Here is a 21,294-nt window from a genome sequence, read left to right as displayed (position 1 = left end):
TTAGCTAGTATAATTGTAAACTTAAACTAGTGCAACCTGTTCTCCCTAACCTTATAGTAAAAATGTGATAGCAATAACAATCAGAAAGAGTCTCTGATTCTGTTCTTGTCCTCTTTCCAGGGCGTCCAACCTACTCATATTACTCTAAAGGACCGCTCCTGGACTGGTCTTTGTGGTAGTAAAGTAGCTAAATCACAGACGTGTTGTTGGACTGCTGGGGTTCAAGCTGTAGCTCTACCACTTACTAAGTAGAAGTGTGACCTTGGGCAATTCACTAAACTTCTATGTGTCAGCTTCCTCATATTTAAATGAGACAAATACTAGGACCTACCTCATAGGGTTAGGAGGGCTAAATTATTCAATATTTGCAAAGCATTTAGAATAGCAATACGATATATATTATTTTCAGACCGTTTTTCCACTTACCCCTTTCTTGCTTCAGTTTACTATTACATTGCCTGTCTATCAATCAATCAATCAATCAATCAGCAAATATTTATGGAGTGCCTGCTATGGATCACAACTGCTCTAGAGAAATGGTGAACAAAACAAAATAGTCCCTGATCTCCTACAGCTTACAGCCAAGTGGACTGCTTGAAATTACAGAAGTGTCCATCTCTGTTGCTACCCATCAAAGGCTTAGCTTTTTCTAGTTATAACCAGCTTATATTCACATGTCAGGGTATGAATGCTTGCAATGAACGCTCCATTTCCCATTGTGGCAGAAGTCATTAGTACCAAAGTTGCTAATTCCTTGTAACTCAGCACATTGAGTTTTTACCTCTTTGCCTTGGGACTTAGGCATGAGTACTAAGAGGACAGGTTGGAGGACAGTGAGGAAGAAAAACATTATCTTCTCCCAAATGACACCTCACCAACTCTGGCTCTCGATCTTAACAAAATTTAGGGTACCTTGACTCTCTTTCCTTGAGATGTTCTTTCACAGAAAACTCACATGGATACACCGCACATAGTTCCCCAGGCATGTCCAAGTATGCCTTAACTTTAGGGTAGATATTGCTAAAGCACATGGGGTAGGGAATCCCTACTATACTAAATTTATTGTGCTGTGGAAAACTCATTACTAAATCCCAGAATGCATTTGGTTTAAAGGGTTATTAAAAACTACTTATTATATTATTTACTTCGAGATACCTGGCTGCTCCATAAAGATCTCATAATTGTCAGGGCGCCTGGGTGGCTCGGTCGGTTGGGTGTCCGACTTCGGCTCAGGTCATGATCTTACGGTTGGTAAGTTTGAGCCCAGCGTCAGGCTCTGTACTGACAACTCAGAGCCTAGAGCCTGCTTCAGATTCTGTGTCTCCCTCTCTCTCTTTGCCCCTCCCCTGCTCATGCGCTCTCTCTCTCTCTCTCTCTCTCTCCTCTCAAAAATAAACATTTTTAGAAATCTCATATTGTCAATTATTTTAAGTCTTTCAACTTTGAGAGAATAGTTCCAAAATGAAAGAGAATAATTTTCAAATAAATGTGTCTTTCATATTTTAGAATGTTCTGCTCTTCATAATATGATAAAAGGGCTACAGCAGACCATTGAACATCAACATAATTTGAAAGGTAAGTTAGAAAAAAATCTTTGAAAATATGATATATTTGAGTGCCTTTAAAAATAGAGTTTTTACATCACTGACAGTAAGTTTCTTTTAATCTGCTCTTGTTAAACTCATCAGCTAATGCCAAGACTTCTCATTACAAAATAATACGTTCCTAAATTGTTATGAAATAAGAAATACCATGCTGAACAGAATAATTCAGTCATATTCTGACAGGAACATCAGAGGATGTTTTATAATCAGTTATAATAATTCTCTTTATTATTTTCAAAAGTTTAGAAATATATTTGTTCTCAGAAGTACTCTTGGTTTTTAATGATCCTGTGTTCAGTTTTGAAGGGTAGGTATTTCGTAGTAGTTACATGATGAATATACTATTTCAAACAGAAGTGATAGTTCACTATTTAGTGTTTTATCAGAGACTAAAGCTATGTTTGTGTAAATGAAGCCAGCATATTCAGCTTATTTTATTTTTACTAGTCATGCTAACCCAATAGGCCTATTCATTGACAAAACAGATGAAGCAACCAAGTGTTTGTCCTGAGTTAGCTACAGTGCAGTGTTACTGGGATTTTCCTTTCATATAGGAGACTAGATGAAAGTCCCTAGTTCAGAGTCCCTTCCAACATAAAACTCTCATCAAACAAGAATGTTTTTACCTTAGTCTTCTATTGTTATCATAAAGTACTTTTTATATGTAGGTGAAGTATGATAATGATCTTACACACCATTTATTTGCTTTGGCATGTTATTCCTTATTGTCTTTATAATGTTCTGGTATTTATCTTTAAGAATTACTATTCTTCCTTTTTCCCCATTGTTTTACCTTAAAATATCTCCTCAAGGGTTGATGAAACAAATATAGAAATTGTATTAAAAGACTTTACACTTACATTGTCAAGCAGCATCTGCAGTACAGAAAGGATTCAGCTCTTCTGGAGAGCAAAAGAGTAATATAGAGAACTACACCTTCTCCAGTGCCTTTTCTTTCTGTGTTTTTACTGTTTGTTTATTTTGAGAGAGAGTGCGAGCAGGGTGGGGACAGAAAGAGGGAGAGAGAGAATCCCAAGCAGGGTCCAATACAGGGCTCCATCCCACAAATGAGATCATGACCTGAGCCGAAATCAAGTCGGATACCTAACTGACTGAGCCACCCAAGTGCCTCTCCAATGCCTTTTCTTTTGGCTTAGTCCTGCAGACTTCTGATTCCCTTATGTCCAATAGATTTTCATTTTTCTTGACTCTAGCTGTCTGCTCACTTTTTTTCAGGGTTTGATCCGCATCCCACACCTGGTCTGGGCTTTCATTTTCCCATCTCAATGCTAATGGTTCAGAACAACTTTTCCCTTCTCTGTGACTAAATACAACACCCAGCTGCATTTAAAAAATTGTGAATGTTCATAATCCTTACAGTCCTCTTATTCTAGGATTCAAACGGTACTTTAATTGAACTCTTCCTAGGATTTTGTTCAAATAAAACATCTACCAGAAATTAAAGTTACTTTGAAGTCTCAGAAAGTTGATGTTTAACATATTCATTACTGAATTATAATTAATTTTTTGTACAAAAGATATTAAATATTGACCAATGGTCAAGAATACAATATTTTCATAGTCATAATATCCTGTCTTTGAAGTAATGTGTGTTTGGAGTTTAGAGTATGGACATGGGTCCTTAGTAGAGTAACTCATCGCAATATATCAAATGATAGGGATTTTTCCTATATCATATTACTATATATTATATACTGGTTTAGGAGAACCCCTATAATACATTGTATTAAAGATAGTTACATTATGCCATCTAACTTATGGTTAGTTACTACCAGGGCAAAGAAAACAAGATTCGGAGATTTTTGTCCATTAGAGGAGAATTCAGGAATTTAATTTAGAAATTCAAACACGTTGGCAGGGTGTCATATGAAGAAAAGAGGGAGACACATGAAATCAACTGCAAACACAGAGCACCTTCAAAATCAGTAGAATTCAAACTCATTTTTCCCAATTATCTCTAAATGATTTCTTGCAATTTCGTATTGCTTTTTTTTCCCTGTTTGAACTGAACTTGAATAATTTGAATTTATTTCGGCCCTTAGACTCTATCAGGGTAGGTTTCCAGGAAGACATCATTATGTATAGTACAACTTTACAAAATTGTAGTAAGCAGAGTGATTTAATCAGAATTGATTACTGACAAGAATGTTTTAAAAAGGACAATAGCACATAGTTGAGTGCTATTTTGTAAAAGAATTATCTGAGAAAGTAAACTAATCAATGACAAGTTATTCCTAAAGAAAAAAGTATTGCTCAAATTAAAAGTAGTTTGAAAAATGTAGAAAAACTTCTTTCAACATGCAGTAATTTGACATGTTAGCTTCTAGTACATCCTTGGGAAAATGCTACATGTATATAAGTATATTCTGTATGGAGAAATGATCTGCTATGAGAATATACTTCAGAATCTTCATTATTTAAAAATTGCCTCCTTCCAAAAGAGATTTGCTAATGGCACGTTAAAAGGAAGCTAAAGAACAAAACATATAAACAAGGCCAGCTACATAATTTGCAGGGCCCATGCCAAATGAAAATGTGGGGCCTAATGTGCAAAAGGCAGGAAAAAAAGTAACATTAAAAGTTCTAACATATAGAGCTTTTTTTCTTTCTTCTGTGGTCTCTCTCAACTTGACAGGGTTTTGTATTTGCTGTTAATGTTGCTGTAAGTAAAAAAGAATGAAAAATTTTAATTAGGAACATAAATGTTACCATTCATCTTTATATTGTGCAAATGAATTTTAAATCCAAAGACATGAGCATTTAACTCCTATGCAGAATCACAAAAGTACATAATTAATACTTCCTAGCTTGCACATGCATATTTGTTTCATTCTTACTAGAATAGTGTAAATGCTGCGCAAAACTACCTAAACCATTTATTATTCATTTTACTTCTTTTTTTTTTAATTTTATTTATTTTTGAGAGAGAGAGAGAGCAAGAGAGGGGCAGAGAGAGAGAGGGAAACAGAGGATCCAGGCGGGCTCCACGCTGATAGCAGCAAGCCAGGACGCAGAGCTCAAACTCACAAACCTGAGAAATCATGACCTGACCTGAACTCAAACTTTCAACCAACTGAACCACCCAAAAGCCCCTCATTTTACTTCTTGATACCTGCCCTTGCTACCAATGCTCTCTACCTACACTTACTAAAGATGGACTAAAAGGAAAAGGAACTGTGAATTTTCCTATCCTTCTCTTTCCTTTTATGTCTTCATTTTTAGCATAATTATTGGGTTAATAGAGGGAAATAACAGAATTAAGAAAGGACATGGTAGAGTTCCTTCGTCATTCATTATTTCTTAGAATGCTACTGCTTTCTTTCTGCATTTGAAGCGAGTTCTAGTGAAAAAGAAAATGAGGCCCCTTGCTTACTTAGTTGCAGATGGAACATGTTTACCTTGTACTTGTATTTTTGAGTCTTGCTGAACTCCCAGGTATCATGAGTCCACCAGAATTCTGTGTTCATGGGGCATTGCAAGTGCCGTGTATGAATGTAGTGGCAAGAAGCAGTAGACATAGATGTTGCTCTTATCTTCTCTGCTCACATGCATGCTCCATTGTCCCACTGGAATTTACTTAAAAATATAAGTTCGAAAACAAAAAGAACTTCAAGACATTAATGGCAGAATGTTAAAGCAAGTGTTGCACCCTTCCGAGTGCAGGGCCCAACACGGACACACAGATTGCACACTCATAATGCTGGCCCTGCCTGTAATGAATAGGAAGAGAGTTAGGAAGATACTTGGATCAGAAACCTCACTTAAGGAGTAGGTGCTTCAGTATTGCACAAAAGTTAGCTCTAAATTTTCTAGAAACCAAGGCAAAACAAAATAAGAAAAAAAAATGGTTATATAACTATGAATTTCCAATTTAAAATAAAATAAAATAAAAACATTCAGTTAGTTAAAAGACAAAAACTTTTCCAGGATCTGAGTAAATGCCACTGGAGGACAATCTTAATTTAGGTCAACATAGCATTTCTTTTAAATTTTAAATTTTTAAATTTAAATTTTTAAATTTTTCTTTTAAATTTTTTGTAATGTTTCTTTTATTTTTGAGAAAGGCAGAGTATGAGCAGAGGAGGCGCAGAAAGAGAGAGGGATACACAGAATCTGACACAGGCTCCAGGCTCTGAGCTGTCAGCACAGAGCCCAACGCAGGGCTCGAACCCCGAGATCATGGCCTAGGCCGAAGTCAGACACCTAACCAACTGACCCACCCAGGCGCCCCTAGATCAACATAGCCTTTATTCAGGCAACCAATCAAGTAAAAACTCTGAATGTAAAAATATCTACTTTATTATGGAAAGAAATTATTACAAAGCTAAGCAATCTAATCATAAATGATATTTTTAAAAACTCGCTGTAAGTGAACAATGAATATAAAGACAATGTACATTTAAGGACTTCCTCCCAGTTCAGTACTAAAGGAGAATAGCTAATTTTAGAAAAATATACTGCAAAATTATTAGAGTCCAAGAGAATAAGTTGAATTTTGGCTGGGCCAGAGAAGGATTACTTGCCAAATATAAGGACCAGGTGGACTGTACACTGATACAAAATACTATTTGAATTTACAGATACTCTAGGCAGAGCATCAAGAGCCTTACCACTTGAAGAAGTAGCCAGAGTAGGAACCTGTGTTTGAAAATCTAATGTAGAATCTGGTAGGATGACGAAAAAGTAACAGCACCAACAATAATCATATGTTGTTTGTATTACAAATGAAAGGCAACATAGAGCCAACTGAAGTGTAATATAAAGTATTAAGGAAGGTTTGTTATTTCTTCAGTAGGTGGCTTTAGTTCACAGATAAGTTGTATGGTTCTATTTAGCATTTAGCATAATTATAGATGTGCCAAAACCAGATAATATGCAAGCAGTATAACATTTGGGTGGGTTGATCAGTTATTCTGGCAGAGGGAAGACTTATCGTCATTAAAATGTCAGTTTCCTGAAGTTAATATACACATTTAATGCCATTTTAAGTAAAATTCTAAGTTGGGGTTGGAGGAGATTGTATAAAATAATCTTGAAGCTATTTGATGGAAAAAACAAATAAACAAGAGAACTGTAAAAAAATAAGAAGAATGAAGAGAAAAGGGAGTTTTATTACCAGATAACAACATGCCCTGAAGCTGTTGTAATGAAATCATTATGGTATTGGCATAAAAATGGAAAAATACATCCACAGAAAAAATAGAGAACTAGATTCTAGAAACAGGCCTCAGTATTTTTTAATGTAATAGATGACACAAGAAATATGTCAATTTATTGGGAAAAGAATGGCATTTTAACATATGGTACTGGCACAACTAACTTTCCATCTGGAAGAAAAGAAAGTTGGACTCTTTTCTACCACATTAAAAATAAATTCCAGATGGAGAAAAGACTTCAGTATGAAAAAGAACAATAAAAACTTAAAAGAAAAGTCAGGATATATCATCAGCTGTATCCAGGATACAACCTAGAGCTAGCTGCAGGGTGTCTTCTTGACCAATCTGGAAACTTCAGATACTATATAAAGAAAAAAAGACCTAACAGACTTTTTTAACAACAACACAACAAAAGTACCACACAACAGCAACAACAACAACAAAACTTTGCATGTTATTTTGTCATGCAAAAGTGAAAAAAAAACCAAGTAATTTATTTCAAAAAGTGTTTTCAAATACAAATGTAGTTTATATCTACAATCTACAAAGAGTTCTCCATATACAAAGAGATCTACAAATTGACCAGCAGGGATAAATAGAATTTTTTAAATGAACAAAAGATATGAATAAAATTATGGAAATGTGTATGTGTATACATACATGTGATCCAGAGTTTAATAAGTTCAAGGGAAAAACTGAGAAGGAAACACAATTACACCAGGGGTGTGGGGTGAGGGGTGAGGAAAAAGGAGAAAAAAAAGAGGGAGAGAAAGAAAGCAGAAAGAAAATGAAAGAGAGAGAAGGGAAGAGTGTCCTAAGGGTAGCTCAGCATGTATGATATGACCCTACGTATATAAAATTATAAAAATGTATTTACATATATGCATAAAAAAATTACAGATTTGAAGGAAAATCCATTTTTAGGAGACAAGTTTTTTGCAAAGTAATGTATGTAGTACAATTTTATATTGGTAAAAATAAATAAAACCAGTACAAATGTGTGATATGTTTATATATGATTATATAAGCTGGAAGAAAAGTAGGAAAGAAATACAGACCATGCTGCTAACATTGATACTTTGGTGAGGTAAGTGGAAGGGAAGGCATGTAGAGATGATTAGCTTCCCCTTACAGATGCTTCACTTGCTAAGACAACCATGTATACTTTTATAAATTAGAAAACATCGGGGTCACCTGAGTGGCCCAGTCAGTTAAGTGTCTGACTTTGGCTTAGGTCACGTTCTTGTGGTTCGTGAGTTTGAGCTCCACGTCAGGCCCTGTGCTGACAGCTCAGAGCCTGCTTCGAATTCTGTGTCTCTCTCTCTCTGCCCTCCCCGACTTGTGCTGTCTCCCTCTCTCTCAAAAATAAACATTAAAAAACTTTTGAAAAAAGAAAGCATCAAATACCTTTTCTTTCATCTTTCAGTGATGGATGCTTCAGCATTTCCAATAGGTACAAGAGGTATTAGTTGCCTAGTTAGCACAATGTTTTTTTTTTTTTACACAGTTCCCAGCCCTTAATTATTCTGACAAAAACAAAACAAAACAAAACAAAACAAAAGAAAAAAAAAACAGAAAATCTTAAACTTGAAAATCATACAGAACTGAATGATACTGGAAAGTATAACTCCTTTGTTATAGAGTTCAAAATCCTCCAAAATCTCCAGTTTCCTAATTCTAGAATACATATATTCTATTAACAAGTCACATTTCATCTTGGAAACTTTCAGGTTACATGGTTATTAATGTACTGTGTCCCTATGGTTTGAAAATCCCATTAGAATGGGAGTGAGTGGGAGAAACATATCTGAAGTATTTGTTCTAAAGGCAGTAGTATATTTTATAAGTAAGTATTTTAGTTGGAAATATTTTCAAATTATTGGTGCTTTCCATTCAAGGAAATATCAATTTTCCAGCAAAATTTTTATAAACTAAAGCCACCATTCAGATTAAGCTCTTCATTTTAAAATATGACCCTTTAAAATATAACACTTTCTTATCTGTCTGATTACAGCCTTTGAAAGCAAACTGATTTTAGATTTCTACTCTCACTGTAATGTTGTGATTTAATGGATATTTATGCTACTCATCATCTTCCCCTGTAAACATAGTTCTGGATTTTCTCTTTCTGCTCCAAATACTTCTATTCTCCTAATAACCAGGACTCCAAAAGTTTGCAGTTACTATGTACTCTTCCTCTCCAACAATATCAATTTTACATATTCATAACCTCTTACCCATGCTTCTGCGACAGTTTCATATGTAGACTCCATTTCCAAAGTTCCTCTTAACAGTACTATATTGCAAGACAAGCCTTCCTAAAGCATTGTTCATATAACATCCAAAATCTTTAGGGGTGCCTGGGTGGCTCAGTCAGTTAAGCATCTGACTTCGGCTCAGGTCATGATCTCACAGTTTGTGAGTTGGAGCTCCACATTGGGCTCGCTGCTGTCAACATGGAGCCTGCTTTGGATCCTCTGTCCCCCTCTCTCTCTGCCCCTCTCCTGCTCACTCTCTTTTTTTTTTTTTCTCTCTCTCTCTCTGTCAAAAAAATAAAATAAACATTAAAAAAATCTTTAATGGGGCTCCTGGTTGACTCAGGTAAGCATCCGACTTCGGCTCAGGTCATGATCTCGCAGTCCATGGGTTCGAGCCCCGCATCGTGCTCTGTGCTGACAGCTCAGAGCCTGGAGCCTGTTTCAGATTCTGTGTCTCCCTCTCTCTCTGACCCTCCCCCATTCGTGCTCTGTCTCTCTCTGTCTCAAAAATAAACGTTAAAAAAAAATTTTTTTAAATCTTTAATGATTCATTATTGCTGTGACTAGTTATTGATTATGTTATGTTAAGATTGTAGGAGGAAAAGTGTAATAGGATGTTGAGTGGGACTTGTGCTATTAACCTGAAATTACTAACTAGGCCACAAGATTTAAAAATATATATTTCTGGGGCGCCTGGGTGGCGCAGTCGGTTAAGCGTCCGACTTCAGCCAGGTCACGATCTCGCGGTCCGTGAGTTCGAGCCCCGCGTCAGGCTCTGGGCTGATGGCTCAGAGCCTGGAGCCTGTTTCCGATTCTGTGTCTCCCTCTCTCTCTGCTCCTCCCCCGTTCATGCTCTGTCTCTCTCTGTCCCAAAAATAAAATAAAAAAAAAAATTAATTAAAAATATATATTTCTAAGCTAAATATTTCCGTATTCTAAAGAGAGCTGCTAATATGTTACCAAAAGTTAGGGTGAACCTAGACTCTCTATTATATTAACCCAAATAAAAGGCAAAAAAAATCACATAATTTGCAGAGACAGAGCAGAATCAAACATGGCAGAGATGTTGGAATTATCAGACTGGGAATTTCAAAACTGCTATGATTACTATGTTAAGGACTGTAAGGGATCAAGTAGATAACATGTAAGAACAAATTGGCAATGTAAATCCTAAGAAAGAAGCAAAAAGGAATGCTAGAGATCAAAAACTCCATAACAGAAAGGAAAAATGCTTTGGGAGGCCTATACACTACAACAAAGTAGAATTTATCTTAAGTATACAAGACTGAGTCAACATTCAAAGCTTCATCAATTTAATCCAGAACACCAACAGATTGAAAAGATGATCATATTAGTAGGTGCAGAAAAAGTATTTGACAAAATCCAGCACCCATTCATGATTGAAAATAAAACATCTCAGTAAACTAGGAGTAGAGGGAATGTACTCAACTTGATTTAAAAAGAAAATCTATAAAAGCCTACAACTAACACCATATTTCATGGTGAGAAATTAGAGACTTCCCACTAAGATCAGGAATAAGGCAAGGATATTCCTCTCTCACCACTCCTTTTCAGCATTGTACTAGAAGTTCTAGTACAATAAGACAGTAAGACAAGACAATAAGACAAGAAAAAGAAATAAAAGGTATGCAGATTCAGAAGTAAGAAATAAAACTGTCCTTGTTCATAGATGACATGACTGTCTAGGTAGAAAATTCAGAAGATTTGGGAGGAAAATTACTTGTAATTAATAAGCAATTATAGCGAGGTTGCATGCATTATACAAAGTTAATACATAAAAGTCAACTGTTTTCCTATATAACAGCAATGAACAAGTGAAATTTGAGAGTAAAAACACAATAACCTCCAAAATTCAATATTCAACTATATGTATAACAAAATATGTTCTAGATCTATGTAAGGAAAACTACAAAACTCTGATGAAGTAAATCAAAAAGAACTAAATAAATGAAGAAATAGTCCATGTTTATGGATAGGAAGACCCAATATTGTCAAGATGTCAGTTCTTCCCAACTTGATCTATAAATTCAGTGTGATCCCAATCAAAATTCTAGCATGTTTTTTTGTCTATATTGACAGACAAACTGATTCTAAACAATACAAAGCTATAATTACTGTTATCCAAGTCTAGTGTCTCATTCATCCTTGTCACTGGTCCCCAGTAGTCCCTGAACTTAAGCCCCGGCCTCTATTTCACACTGGTTTTGAATTACAAGTCTTGATGCCAAGTCTACTCCTGGCCTATATTTTAGCTTTGAGCCTTTTATGTCTGGCTTAGGTACAGAGTCTGGCTCTGTTTCAAACCCTCATCACACACTATATCAGGATGGACTCTTTCCTGATCTAATCTAGAGATTACCAAGGTGAGTATAGAAAACTCAAGCACTACTCCTTCTTAATCATCCCAAGTCAGAAGATAGCTTTGGTTATATACAAAAGATGTCAATTATGGTAGGTCTGAAACAATATGGCAAATTAAAGATGCAAAACCATATTTTAATATGTTTCTCTTTTTTTCTTATTTACATTTTACATGAAAAGACATTAAGTAAATATAACAATGCTCTCAATAATGTTGCTGTAAGGGGCGCCTGGGTGGCGCAGTCGGTTAAGCGTCTGACTTCAGCCAGGTCACGATCTCGCGGTCCGTGAGTTCGAGCCCCGCGTCGGGCTCTGGGCTGATGGCTCAGAGCCTGGAGCCTGTTTCCGATTCTGTGTCTCCCTCTCTCTCTCCCCCGTTCATGCTCTGTCTCTCTCTGTCCCAAAAATAAATAAATGTTGAAAAAAAAATTTAAAAAAAAAAATAAATAAAAAAATAATGTTGCTGTAAGATAAAACCTTCCTCCCTTTATAGCTTATATATCTAGCTTAGAATATTACTTATCTTCTCTTTTGGCAGTGGTTTTATTTCCATTACCCATCCTGTAATACCAACTATAGTAATTTTCAAATATGGATCAATCCAACCATACACCTGCTTTACTTACAAGGCTGCAATTACTGAAGACTAATGGTAAAAAAAAAAAAAAAAAAAACCATACATTGCAGACCTATGTTAATTTATGAATCTCAGTTTCAATTATACCTTTCATTTATCCTGACTTTTCAAACTTTGCAATCTTCTAGCCCCCAACTTTAAACCTGTTCTTTTCTTTCAACTTACTTTACTTTCTATTTCACAGAAAAAGTGAAAGCTGTCAGACAAATTATCTCATTTCTTACCACCTAGTACCTCTTCTTCCCACTATACCTCTTCCAAATATATACATACCTGGACATATCCTTACTACCTTCCTCTTTAGCTTAAAAAAAAGAGAGAAAATCCTTCTTCCTATCCAAAGTTAATTCCTCCACTTGGGTTTAACTCTTATCTCTCTTCTGGGGTATTGCATCTTCAATTGTCCCTTCTTTTCTGTCTTTCATTTATTTCTACTGTCCATTCCTCTCAGCATTTAAACAACTCACATCTTTCCCATATTTTAAATAAACAAGAAAATAAAGTTTCCTTAACTTTAGGTTGATTCCCTCCAAATGCCCTCACTCTTTCCTTTTACAATCAAACCTCAAGGGAATGGTCTGGTGTACTCACTCTATCCATTGCCTTACCTTTGCCTAGTCTTCAACTTACAACAATTGAGCATTTCCCAAAGTTTTCAGATTCAAAGTTCTTTTACTTGATCTTCTTACTGCTTTTATTGCTACTTATTATGATCCCTTTAACCTCTCTTTTCTCAGTACCACTCTCTCCTGCATCTCTGGACACTTCTCAGTCTCCTTTACAGAATACTCTCCTTTGGCCACCTCTAAATATTTCTCAGCCTACCAGAAATGTTTTCTGGATATCTCAAGCAATCAAATTTAGCAGGTAAAAATCTATAGTCTTCATTTCACTCCTAAAAGTCTTCCTCTTCTAATCTTTCCCAAACTGATGAACATTTTTTTCTTTTTTCTTTTTTTTTTAATTTTGCTTTGTTTTTTGAGAGAGAGGGATGGGGCGCAAGTGAGTGAGAGGCAGAGAGAGAGACAGAGAGAGAGAGAAGCAGGGCTCACCTGAAGCGGGTCTCAGGTTTTACCAGAGCTTGAACTCACTGGATATGGGACTCAACTCATGAACCTTGAGGTCGTGTTCTGAACCAAAGTCAGATGTTTAACAACTGAGCCCACCCAGGCACCCAAACATTTTTCAATTACCCAAACCAGAAACCTAGAAAGCAAAAGTTCCCCTTTCCTTTTTGCCTCTGCTATCCAGTCAGTCATAAGTCTCCTGGTAATCTTACCATCTAAATAATTATCTTCATTTTCTTTTATGTCCTGCTGCCACTGACCTAATTGAGGCTCCTGTTATTTCTTACTTGATCTATTTTTACTGATACCCATTCATCTAGGGTCAAAACCTGCCCATTCGTCATCTACACTGCCAGATCATTTTTTCAACATGTAACTAATCATTTCCCTTCACTGTTCAAAGTTCTTTGACTGTAACCTATAAGATAAAATTTAAAGCCATTCATATGCAATATGTCCATCTCCTATTAGGATATGGCTTCAACCTATGTAGCACATCCTCCTCAGAGTTTACATTCCAACAATACTGTATTTGAATTGTAACTTGCCCAAATGTGCTATAGTCACTCAAGCCCAAAGTCTTCTGTGCAGTTTTATGTATGTGAAATGCGTTCCTGCCACATGGGGTAACCCTTATCATGTAAGTCTTAGTGCAAATGGTTTCTCTTCTCTAAATCCTTTCCTGACTTCAGGCTGAATAAGACTTTTTTTCCACAAGTCCCCATGGTATTTCAGACACACTGCCATTCCAGAGCAATTATCATAGCATATCATAACCACTTACACATCTGTTTTACCGTTTGGCCGTAAGTTCTTTGAAGAGCAATAATTTTGTTTGTTTCAATATTTCCAGCGCCATGCATGCAACCTCGTGTGTAGTAGATGCTGTATGTATGTGTTGAATGCATATATGAAAGGAAACTCAAAATGTTAAATGTATTCCCATGTTAATTAAAATGTTTTGTGTATTAGGATGCCCTCTGGTTATTTTTACACAGGTGAAAATGAACAACTAAAAAGAAATGCTGATCTTATGAGAGAAAAGCTGAAGTCTCATGAACAAGTGAGTTTATGTATTTTTGTATTCAATCAAATTCCTGTAGAGCATTTGTCTTCTCAAATTAGAAAAAAAGGAGGGTGGTTTTCATTAATAAGGACAGCCAAAATTTGGAAAGGAAATATATATATGTGTATGTGTGTGCCAGAATTTTTAATGAATAAAATTTCTTAAAGAAATAACAGTTTTAAGGACTCTAGTCTCTTTGCAGACTATAACGCACTAAGGTATCACTTACATTACTTTGTCTTCCCACCAAAAAGAGATACAACTATTTTGCTACATATTTTTAAATTATGTTAATGAAACTTTTACTATAGAGTATACTCTGTTATATTAATTAGCACTTTTAAACTTTTTACCATAAAATAAATGAGTCTTGATCTTTCTGATTTAAGTAACCTTTTGCAATTTTATTGCATCATCCAAACGAAGGGAAGACTTTATGTGGATAACCAATTATTTCTCTCCCCAGGGCTACCATACCCTCTGCTACTTTTTCTTTTCTCCTATAGGAACAGCATACGGCAGCAATTATAGAACAAATAACACAGTGCTTAGAACATAAAAAGTGCTCAGTAAATGTCAGTTCCCACCACCCTTTGGGAGGCTTATTATCATAATTTTTTTCTCCTTTCCCAAGAGCCAACATGTCAAACCTTGGCAGACCTAAGATTTCCAAAACTCAAATTGGATCTGTATCAAGCTTAGAACTTCAAGTTGAAGGATCATTTCCATATTCAATCTGGTTCCTCACTTGAGTTAATTTAAATATGTCTGGAATATATCCCACCCTTTATTTTTCCTTTCCTTTATCCCTTTCCTTTCTTCTTTCCCATTCTTTCCATACCTTTCCTATAAAGCTCAATGATAGATGGTACAGTTAGGGTATCATTGGGGCAGAGAAAAGGGGGAGAAATTTTTACCTTCTTTCTCTTCTAAAATGTCAAGCCATAGAATATTGCTTAGCCTAAGATACTATAGGAATTGGAGACATCATGATGAGTAAAAATAAAGTCCCTGCTTTTAGGATGTTTAGAAGCTTTTCTTGAACCTCTTGCCTTCATTAATGTACCTTTCTTAGTATCCTATTTTATTTTTATTCTTGCTGCTTTCCTTCTCTCCTGCCTACATCTTAGGACTGTAAGTGGTTTATGTAGGAACATCCCTCTGGAAAAATTGTAAATTTTATCTTTGGGGGCTTTCTCTTCCAACACCTCTCTGAATGCGACTGTCCACATTAACACAATGATCATTTCTATGCTGCAGCAACCTAAGAAACTAATCTCAGGCACTTGTCAAGCACTTCTCAACTCCCAAATTCATTCTTCTCTAGCCTCCTCCTCATAAAACTAACCTTTACCATGGGTAGTGCTTAACTTCCTTCTGGAAATTAGGGATGTTTATATGATTTTCAGAAACAGAACTTCAGGTCACATTCAAAGGAGTCATCCTATGTTAGGTTAAGCTTGCCAGCTATCGAACAGAATGTACTATTAGCTCTAAAGTATAACTTTGGCTTTAATTGACATATTTTAATGCTATCATGGCATTTTTTTATACAGTTACCAAAATACTTTGAGATTATATGATATGTTAAACACTGGTGATGAGTATTCAGGAAGCAAAGATAAGAATACATTGTCTCTGGATGGGCTGTATCTACTTGGACCAGAAATTGTTCCTTCTCAAAGCTGATTATTCAAGCGATAAACAATATCTTTCCTCTCTAGATATGGTTACATATTAACAATATAAAGTATGAGAATTTCACCTTTCTAATTAGTGGAAAGTTGTGTACATATATTTAAACTGAAGAATTAATATGTATTTTAATCTTTAGGAATATAAGAATAATATTGCCAAACTTATGAGTGAAATGAAAATCAAAGAGGAGGGACATAAAATAGAAATAAGGAAACTTTATCAGGATATGCAGGAAAAAAGTAAGTTTTTATTTTTGACCTACTGAATTCTAAGACATCATAAAATAATTTAAATGCATGTATAAACTTTTTTCAGTAATTGCCCGTATTCTTGAATGAACATTGCCTTGATTCATTTTAATTTGGGTTTTGTACCTTTCAATTTATTTATGTGATATAAATTACAACATTTCTTAGCTGGATTTATGGTTTTTGTACTTAACATTATTTAATATGAAGCAGCTAATGTCCTTATATAAAAATTAATGTGAAATGTATAATACCTTTAATATTTATATACTTGGCATATAGGATGTAATTTCAATAATAAAATTTCTTCCTTTATTAAAGCAGGTCTCATGATCTTATGCTGAGAGTTATATGGTTTCATAAAAGTAATAAAAACTTTTCCAAATGAGCCCATACTTATGTACAACATATGTAAAAATTTGCTGGAAATGAATGTCAGAATATAAACCTACATCTACAAAACTGCTAGAAGAAAGCATAGAAGATAATCTTTGTGAACTTGAGTTAGCTACAACTCCTTGGAAAGAATTAAAAAGCACAAACAATGAAGGAAAACATTCTAACTTGAACTTTATCAAAGTTACTAACCTTTGTCCTTCAGCACTGTTAAGTACAAGGCCCTGATCCTGAAGACTGAATATGGCTAAAGTTCACTGGAGAGGATGGAAAAAAAGAGTCTCTCGGTAGAGAGAAAATAGAAGCCAAGACGTAGAGAGGGGAAGACATAGGACATTCTAGGGAATAATAGTCTATTTCTTACCTCTTCTTTGCACCACACAGAAAGGTTAGAAAGAAAAAAGCCAGCAGCCATGGCTAGGATTCTTTGACCCCTTGAATTTTAGGATAAAAAAAAAAAAGGGAGGGATTAAAGGTTTCTGAGAAAGTGATGGCCATACTTAGAGGTATGCTTTAGGAAGACTAACCTGGCAACAGTGTATAGGGTGTAGAGACTTGTGATTAAGAGCCTGGACATAGAGTCCAACTGAGGCAAAAATGAGGCTTGAAACTAAGTAAATAGTGGATTAATCATGGATGGAGACCCCTTATTTGTGGGGCTTGTGGATGAGTTGACTCCTTTTCCCCCTTAAGTCAGAAATGTCCTTGAGACTCCCATACTGGATAATATGGTATCACTGGTAGGAATAGGAAAGATAAGAGCAGAGGAAATTTGATGAAGCATAGAAACATGGTGTGAACATGACAGAGGCCCAATCATGTGGAACAGAGTATAGCGGGGGTTTGATGTAGCTCTAGAATCATCCAGTAATTTGGGACCCCCTGTACCTAGGAACCCAGGCCTTGTGTCCCTGTTTAACCACTAAGTCTCCTATTTATTGTCTCTCATATATATATATATGATATATATATGTAATTATGTCATATAATATGTCATATATATTATATATATATGACATATATATATTATATATATATCATATAATATTATATGTATTACATATTATTAATGTTATATTATTAATAATTAATTATTAATTTTATTATTACTATATTATATATTATATTATTTATATATTATATAATTATATATAATTCATGTGTTTTTTTAATTTTTAAAATGTTTGTTTATTTTTGAGAGAGAGAGAGCACGAGCAGGGGAGAAGCAGAGAGAGGGAGGCACAGAATCCGAAGCAGGCTCCAAGCTCTGAGCTGTCAGCACAGAGCCTGATGCAGAGCTCGAACTCACAAACTGCGAGATCATGACCCAAGTCAAAGTCGGACACTTAACTGATTGAGCCACCCAGACACCCATATATATAGTTCATGTTTAAGAATACAAATCAGCTTATTTGTTCAGAAGCAGTTAATGGGTGATCTTTGTGTTTCAAGCATTTTGTAGGGGCTTATTCAAAATATATAAAACCTACCCTGCATATAAACAGTTTCTAAAATATGTGTACTTATTACCAAAATGTACTTGCTTATGGATTGTTTAAAATGCTAATGAAATACAAGCTTATAAAATGTTTGAAATGTTAAGATGAATTAACTGATTAGTTATTTATTTATTTTCGTTGTCTTCAGTTGAGTCAAATGAAGAAAAGCATAAAGAACTGATAGAGAAAAAGGAGGTGGAAATTTCAGAGTTAAATGCAAAGTTAAAAACTCAAGAAAAGGAAAAACAAAGTGAAATAATCAAATTACAGCTCGAGGTAAGTGTTTAAGGGTCTGCTAAATTTGAAGATGCATCCCTTAAGTCTAGATTGAATTTTGGTTATTTTTCATCACAGTGAGATAAATTTCAGGTATGGAAACAACCCCGACACACTCATTCTCCGTCACGTGCAGTTCTCAAACACCAGACCACGCTAGCTACGCTACCTTGCAGCATTTGGCTGGAAGGTGGGATTCTTCAGTCGTTCAAAAGGTCCTGGTTTCCAGAGAGGGTACTGTTTACTCTGAGACTGGAGATCGATAATTCAAGGATTACCCACACTTTGTAGCTGAGTCTATGCAAGCTTCATAGGACTACCATTCCAGCAGTGGGGAGAGTGTATCTAATCGTTAACATTTTTCTCTCCTCAGCAGAAATTGTGGAACCCTGGTAAACCAATAGAAATTCCTTCAACTTTTATTAAAAAGAGGCAGGTTGCTCCCTAATAAATGTGTGGACAATACATATCAGAAGGGCAGACAAACTAGATGTTTAAAAAAATGTTAAAGGTGTTGTATGGAAACCAATTTGACAATAAATTGTATTTAAAAAATAATAAAAATAAATTTAAAAAATAAATAAATGTTAAAGGGACCTTACATAGGGCATCTCAAAGGCTGCAGTTCTAGTTCTAGGCTCTAAAGCCTTTTCAGTAGGTTGTTTAACCAGATGTCAGAATCTCAGAGACATTGATGTTTTGACAATATATTTGTTCTTTAAAATTTTTTTTCTAGATTCTACCCATCTCCATTTCCATCATTCTTCCATTGCTTTTCCCCAGTCTGACTCCCACCTTACTTTATGTTGTCAGAATTCCCCAGTTTAGTTATTAAAGATAACTTACTATTCACGTTCATGGAAGTTTGGTATCTCTGGGGTGTTTGGTGAGGTTCAGTGTTGAAATCTGTATAATCTTTGAGCAAAAGGGAAGTGATGTTGACTTGAGAGGCATTTTGCTGCTGCTACTGTCTCTGGTCAAGTGTGCCCACAACCCACGGAGAGGTCTGGATAGCCAACTGAGAAACAATGAGCCATGTTTCAGGTTCTACCATCAACTTCTAATCCATTGATTGCAAATGTGCATTTTGTTTGCCATCTGTGCCCTGTCTCTGGTGGAGCCCAAATCTGTGGTTTACACTGATGCACACAACTCTTTTTGTTCCTCGTCTTCATTGTAGCTATCCATTTTCCTCCTCAAACCAGAACACAATCTCACAGAGTTTGTTTTTAGACCACAGAGAGGCTACACTGAACTCAACCCAAAAGGAAGAATTATAATGAAAGATTTTGCAAAAAATATATGTATAGATGACCTATAAGAATGACTTATGAGAATTTTTTAAACCTGATTCAGTTTAATGTCAAAATAGTAAGAGTTCAGACTGAATCAACAAAATTATATCCAGATTCTACCACTTAGTCTCAAAGTTTTTACAGTAGAGTATATGAGTTTTTATCCCATGACTGTTGACTATACTACATTTCTTTACAAAAGGATACTCACAGTAACGTGAAAATATTTTTATCCATCTTTAACTAGATTCTCAACCCTAGTTATCTAGATTCTTTGCCTTGCATGATAGAATCATCTATCATCTATCTTTTCAATGTCTTAAAAAGATAATGCTGACTCCATCCCAGAATCTCTAAGGTAGTGCCCAGGTATTTGGTACTTTTAAAAAGCTCCCCAGGAAATTTTAACATGGAGCAAGGTTAATCTTGCTTGGGTGTTCCTTGCTCTTTCTTAAAAACTGTTTCTTAAAGAAAAACTTCTCTATATTGTATTGTACAGAGAATATACTTAAATTAGAGATTACATGTTAAAAGATATAATGGATTATACTTATATTTATAGAAGCAGTTGTATAACTAGAATGTTCTCAATGACTTTCTTTTTAAACTTGATTCAGTTTGATGCCAAACTAGCAAGAGTTCAAACTAAATCAAAATCCTATGCAGATTCTACTGTTTTGCCACAGAGTATCTACAGAAGGGTATGTGAGATTTTTTTCCATAGCCATTGTGTAAGAAAATAAATGTTCTCAGTGTGTTTCTATAAAAGCTATCTAGTATTTACTAACAATATACTTAACAGTTTTTCTTAAAATATATCACACAACCAGAAAGATACTAGGTCTTGAATAATATTTAAAAGTCACTTTCAATTTAAAATAGTAAATCTTAGGGGTGCCCAGGTGGCTCAGTCAGTTAAGTGTCCAACTTCAGCTCAGGTCATGATCTTGTGGTTCACGAGTTTGAGCCTCTCTCTCCTCCTCTCTCCCTCTCTCTCTCAAAAATAAATAAAACTTTAAGAAATTTAAAGACATAGTAAAGCTTAGCAGTAAATTAAAACGTTAGAGAAGTCCTCTGATCTTTGGTCATGTAAGGAATTCCATGATCTGTTCTGAACTAAGGCTGACCTACTATTCTGAAGTTATTTAGGCACTTAGGTAATATATTTTTTTTATTGTTCAACTCCTACTTTGATTCAGAACTTCAAGCTATATACAAAAAAGAGAATAAACTAAAACAAATGGTGCTAAAACGTGTTTTAATATCCTTATTCCAGTTGTACCCCATAAGCCTCATAAAAATAAAATCATAAACCTTTCAAAACAAGCTTTTTTAATCTACTTAAACCAGAAATGTAGTTTTTGTTGTTTTATTGCTTCTTGTATCTAATCTTACTATTTCTGAATTGCAATAACAAATTTTTTGCTGCTTTATTTAGAAGCTTCAACATCTTCAAGAAGAAAAAAACAAGGAGATTGCAGTTCTTCGTAATACCATTCACAATTTAGAGCAACGTCTCTCTGTTGACAAAGATTCTCAACTTAAACCTTTTGACAAAGGTTCTTGCCCTAAGCGTAGACGGTTTTGAGTATGACAGTAAATTCATTAGTTGCTACTTAATTTCTTTAAAAGCAGTTGAAAATGCCACTTCTGTCATTAATATAACATACTACCTAAATAATAACAATGAA

General features: G+C 35.1%; 1 protein-coding gene across 3 annotated transcripts in view; it reads left to right on the top strand.

The window, feature by feature from the left end:
• The window catches only part of CCDC152 (coiled-coil domain containing 152), a 30,620-nt gene extending 9,326 nt beyond the window's left edge, over positions 1-21,294 (top strand). For 2 of the 3 annotated variants that reach the window (XM_030330493.1, XM_030330484.1), the window contains exons 4-8: positions 1,507-1,575; positions 14,124-14,188; positions 16,026-16,128; positions 18,181-18,308; positions 20,221-20,417. In XM_030330493.1, the coding sequence (XP_030186353.1) occupies positions 1,507-1,575; positions 14,124-14,188; positions 16,026-16,128; positions 18,181-18,308; positions 20,221-20,346 (491 nt within the window). In that variant the 3' untranslated portion in view covers positions 20,347-20,417. Of the gene's footprint in view, positions 1-1,506; positions 1,576-14,123; positions 14,189-16,025; positions 16,129-18,180; positions 18,309-20,220; positions 20,418-21,041 lie in introns of those variants that run through there. The other variant, XM_030330502.1, reaches the window with a different exon arrangement.

This window comes from Lynx canadensis, chromosome A1 (genome assembly GCF_007474595.2).
Source record: "Lynx canadensis isolate LIC74 chromosome A1, mLynCan4.pri.v2, whole genome shotgun sequence".
NCBI classification, from domain to species: Eukaryota; Metazoa; Chordata; class Mammalia; order Carnivora; family Felidae; genus Lynx; species Lynx canadensis.
Note: the sequence above shows the minus strand (reverse complement) of the source record. Positions and strands in the feature narration are given on the sequence as shown.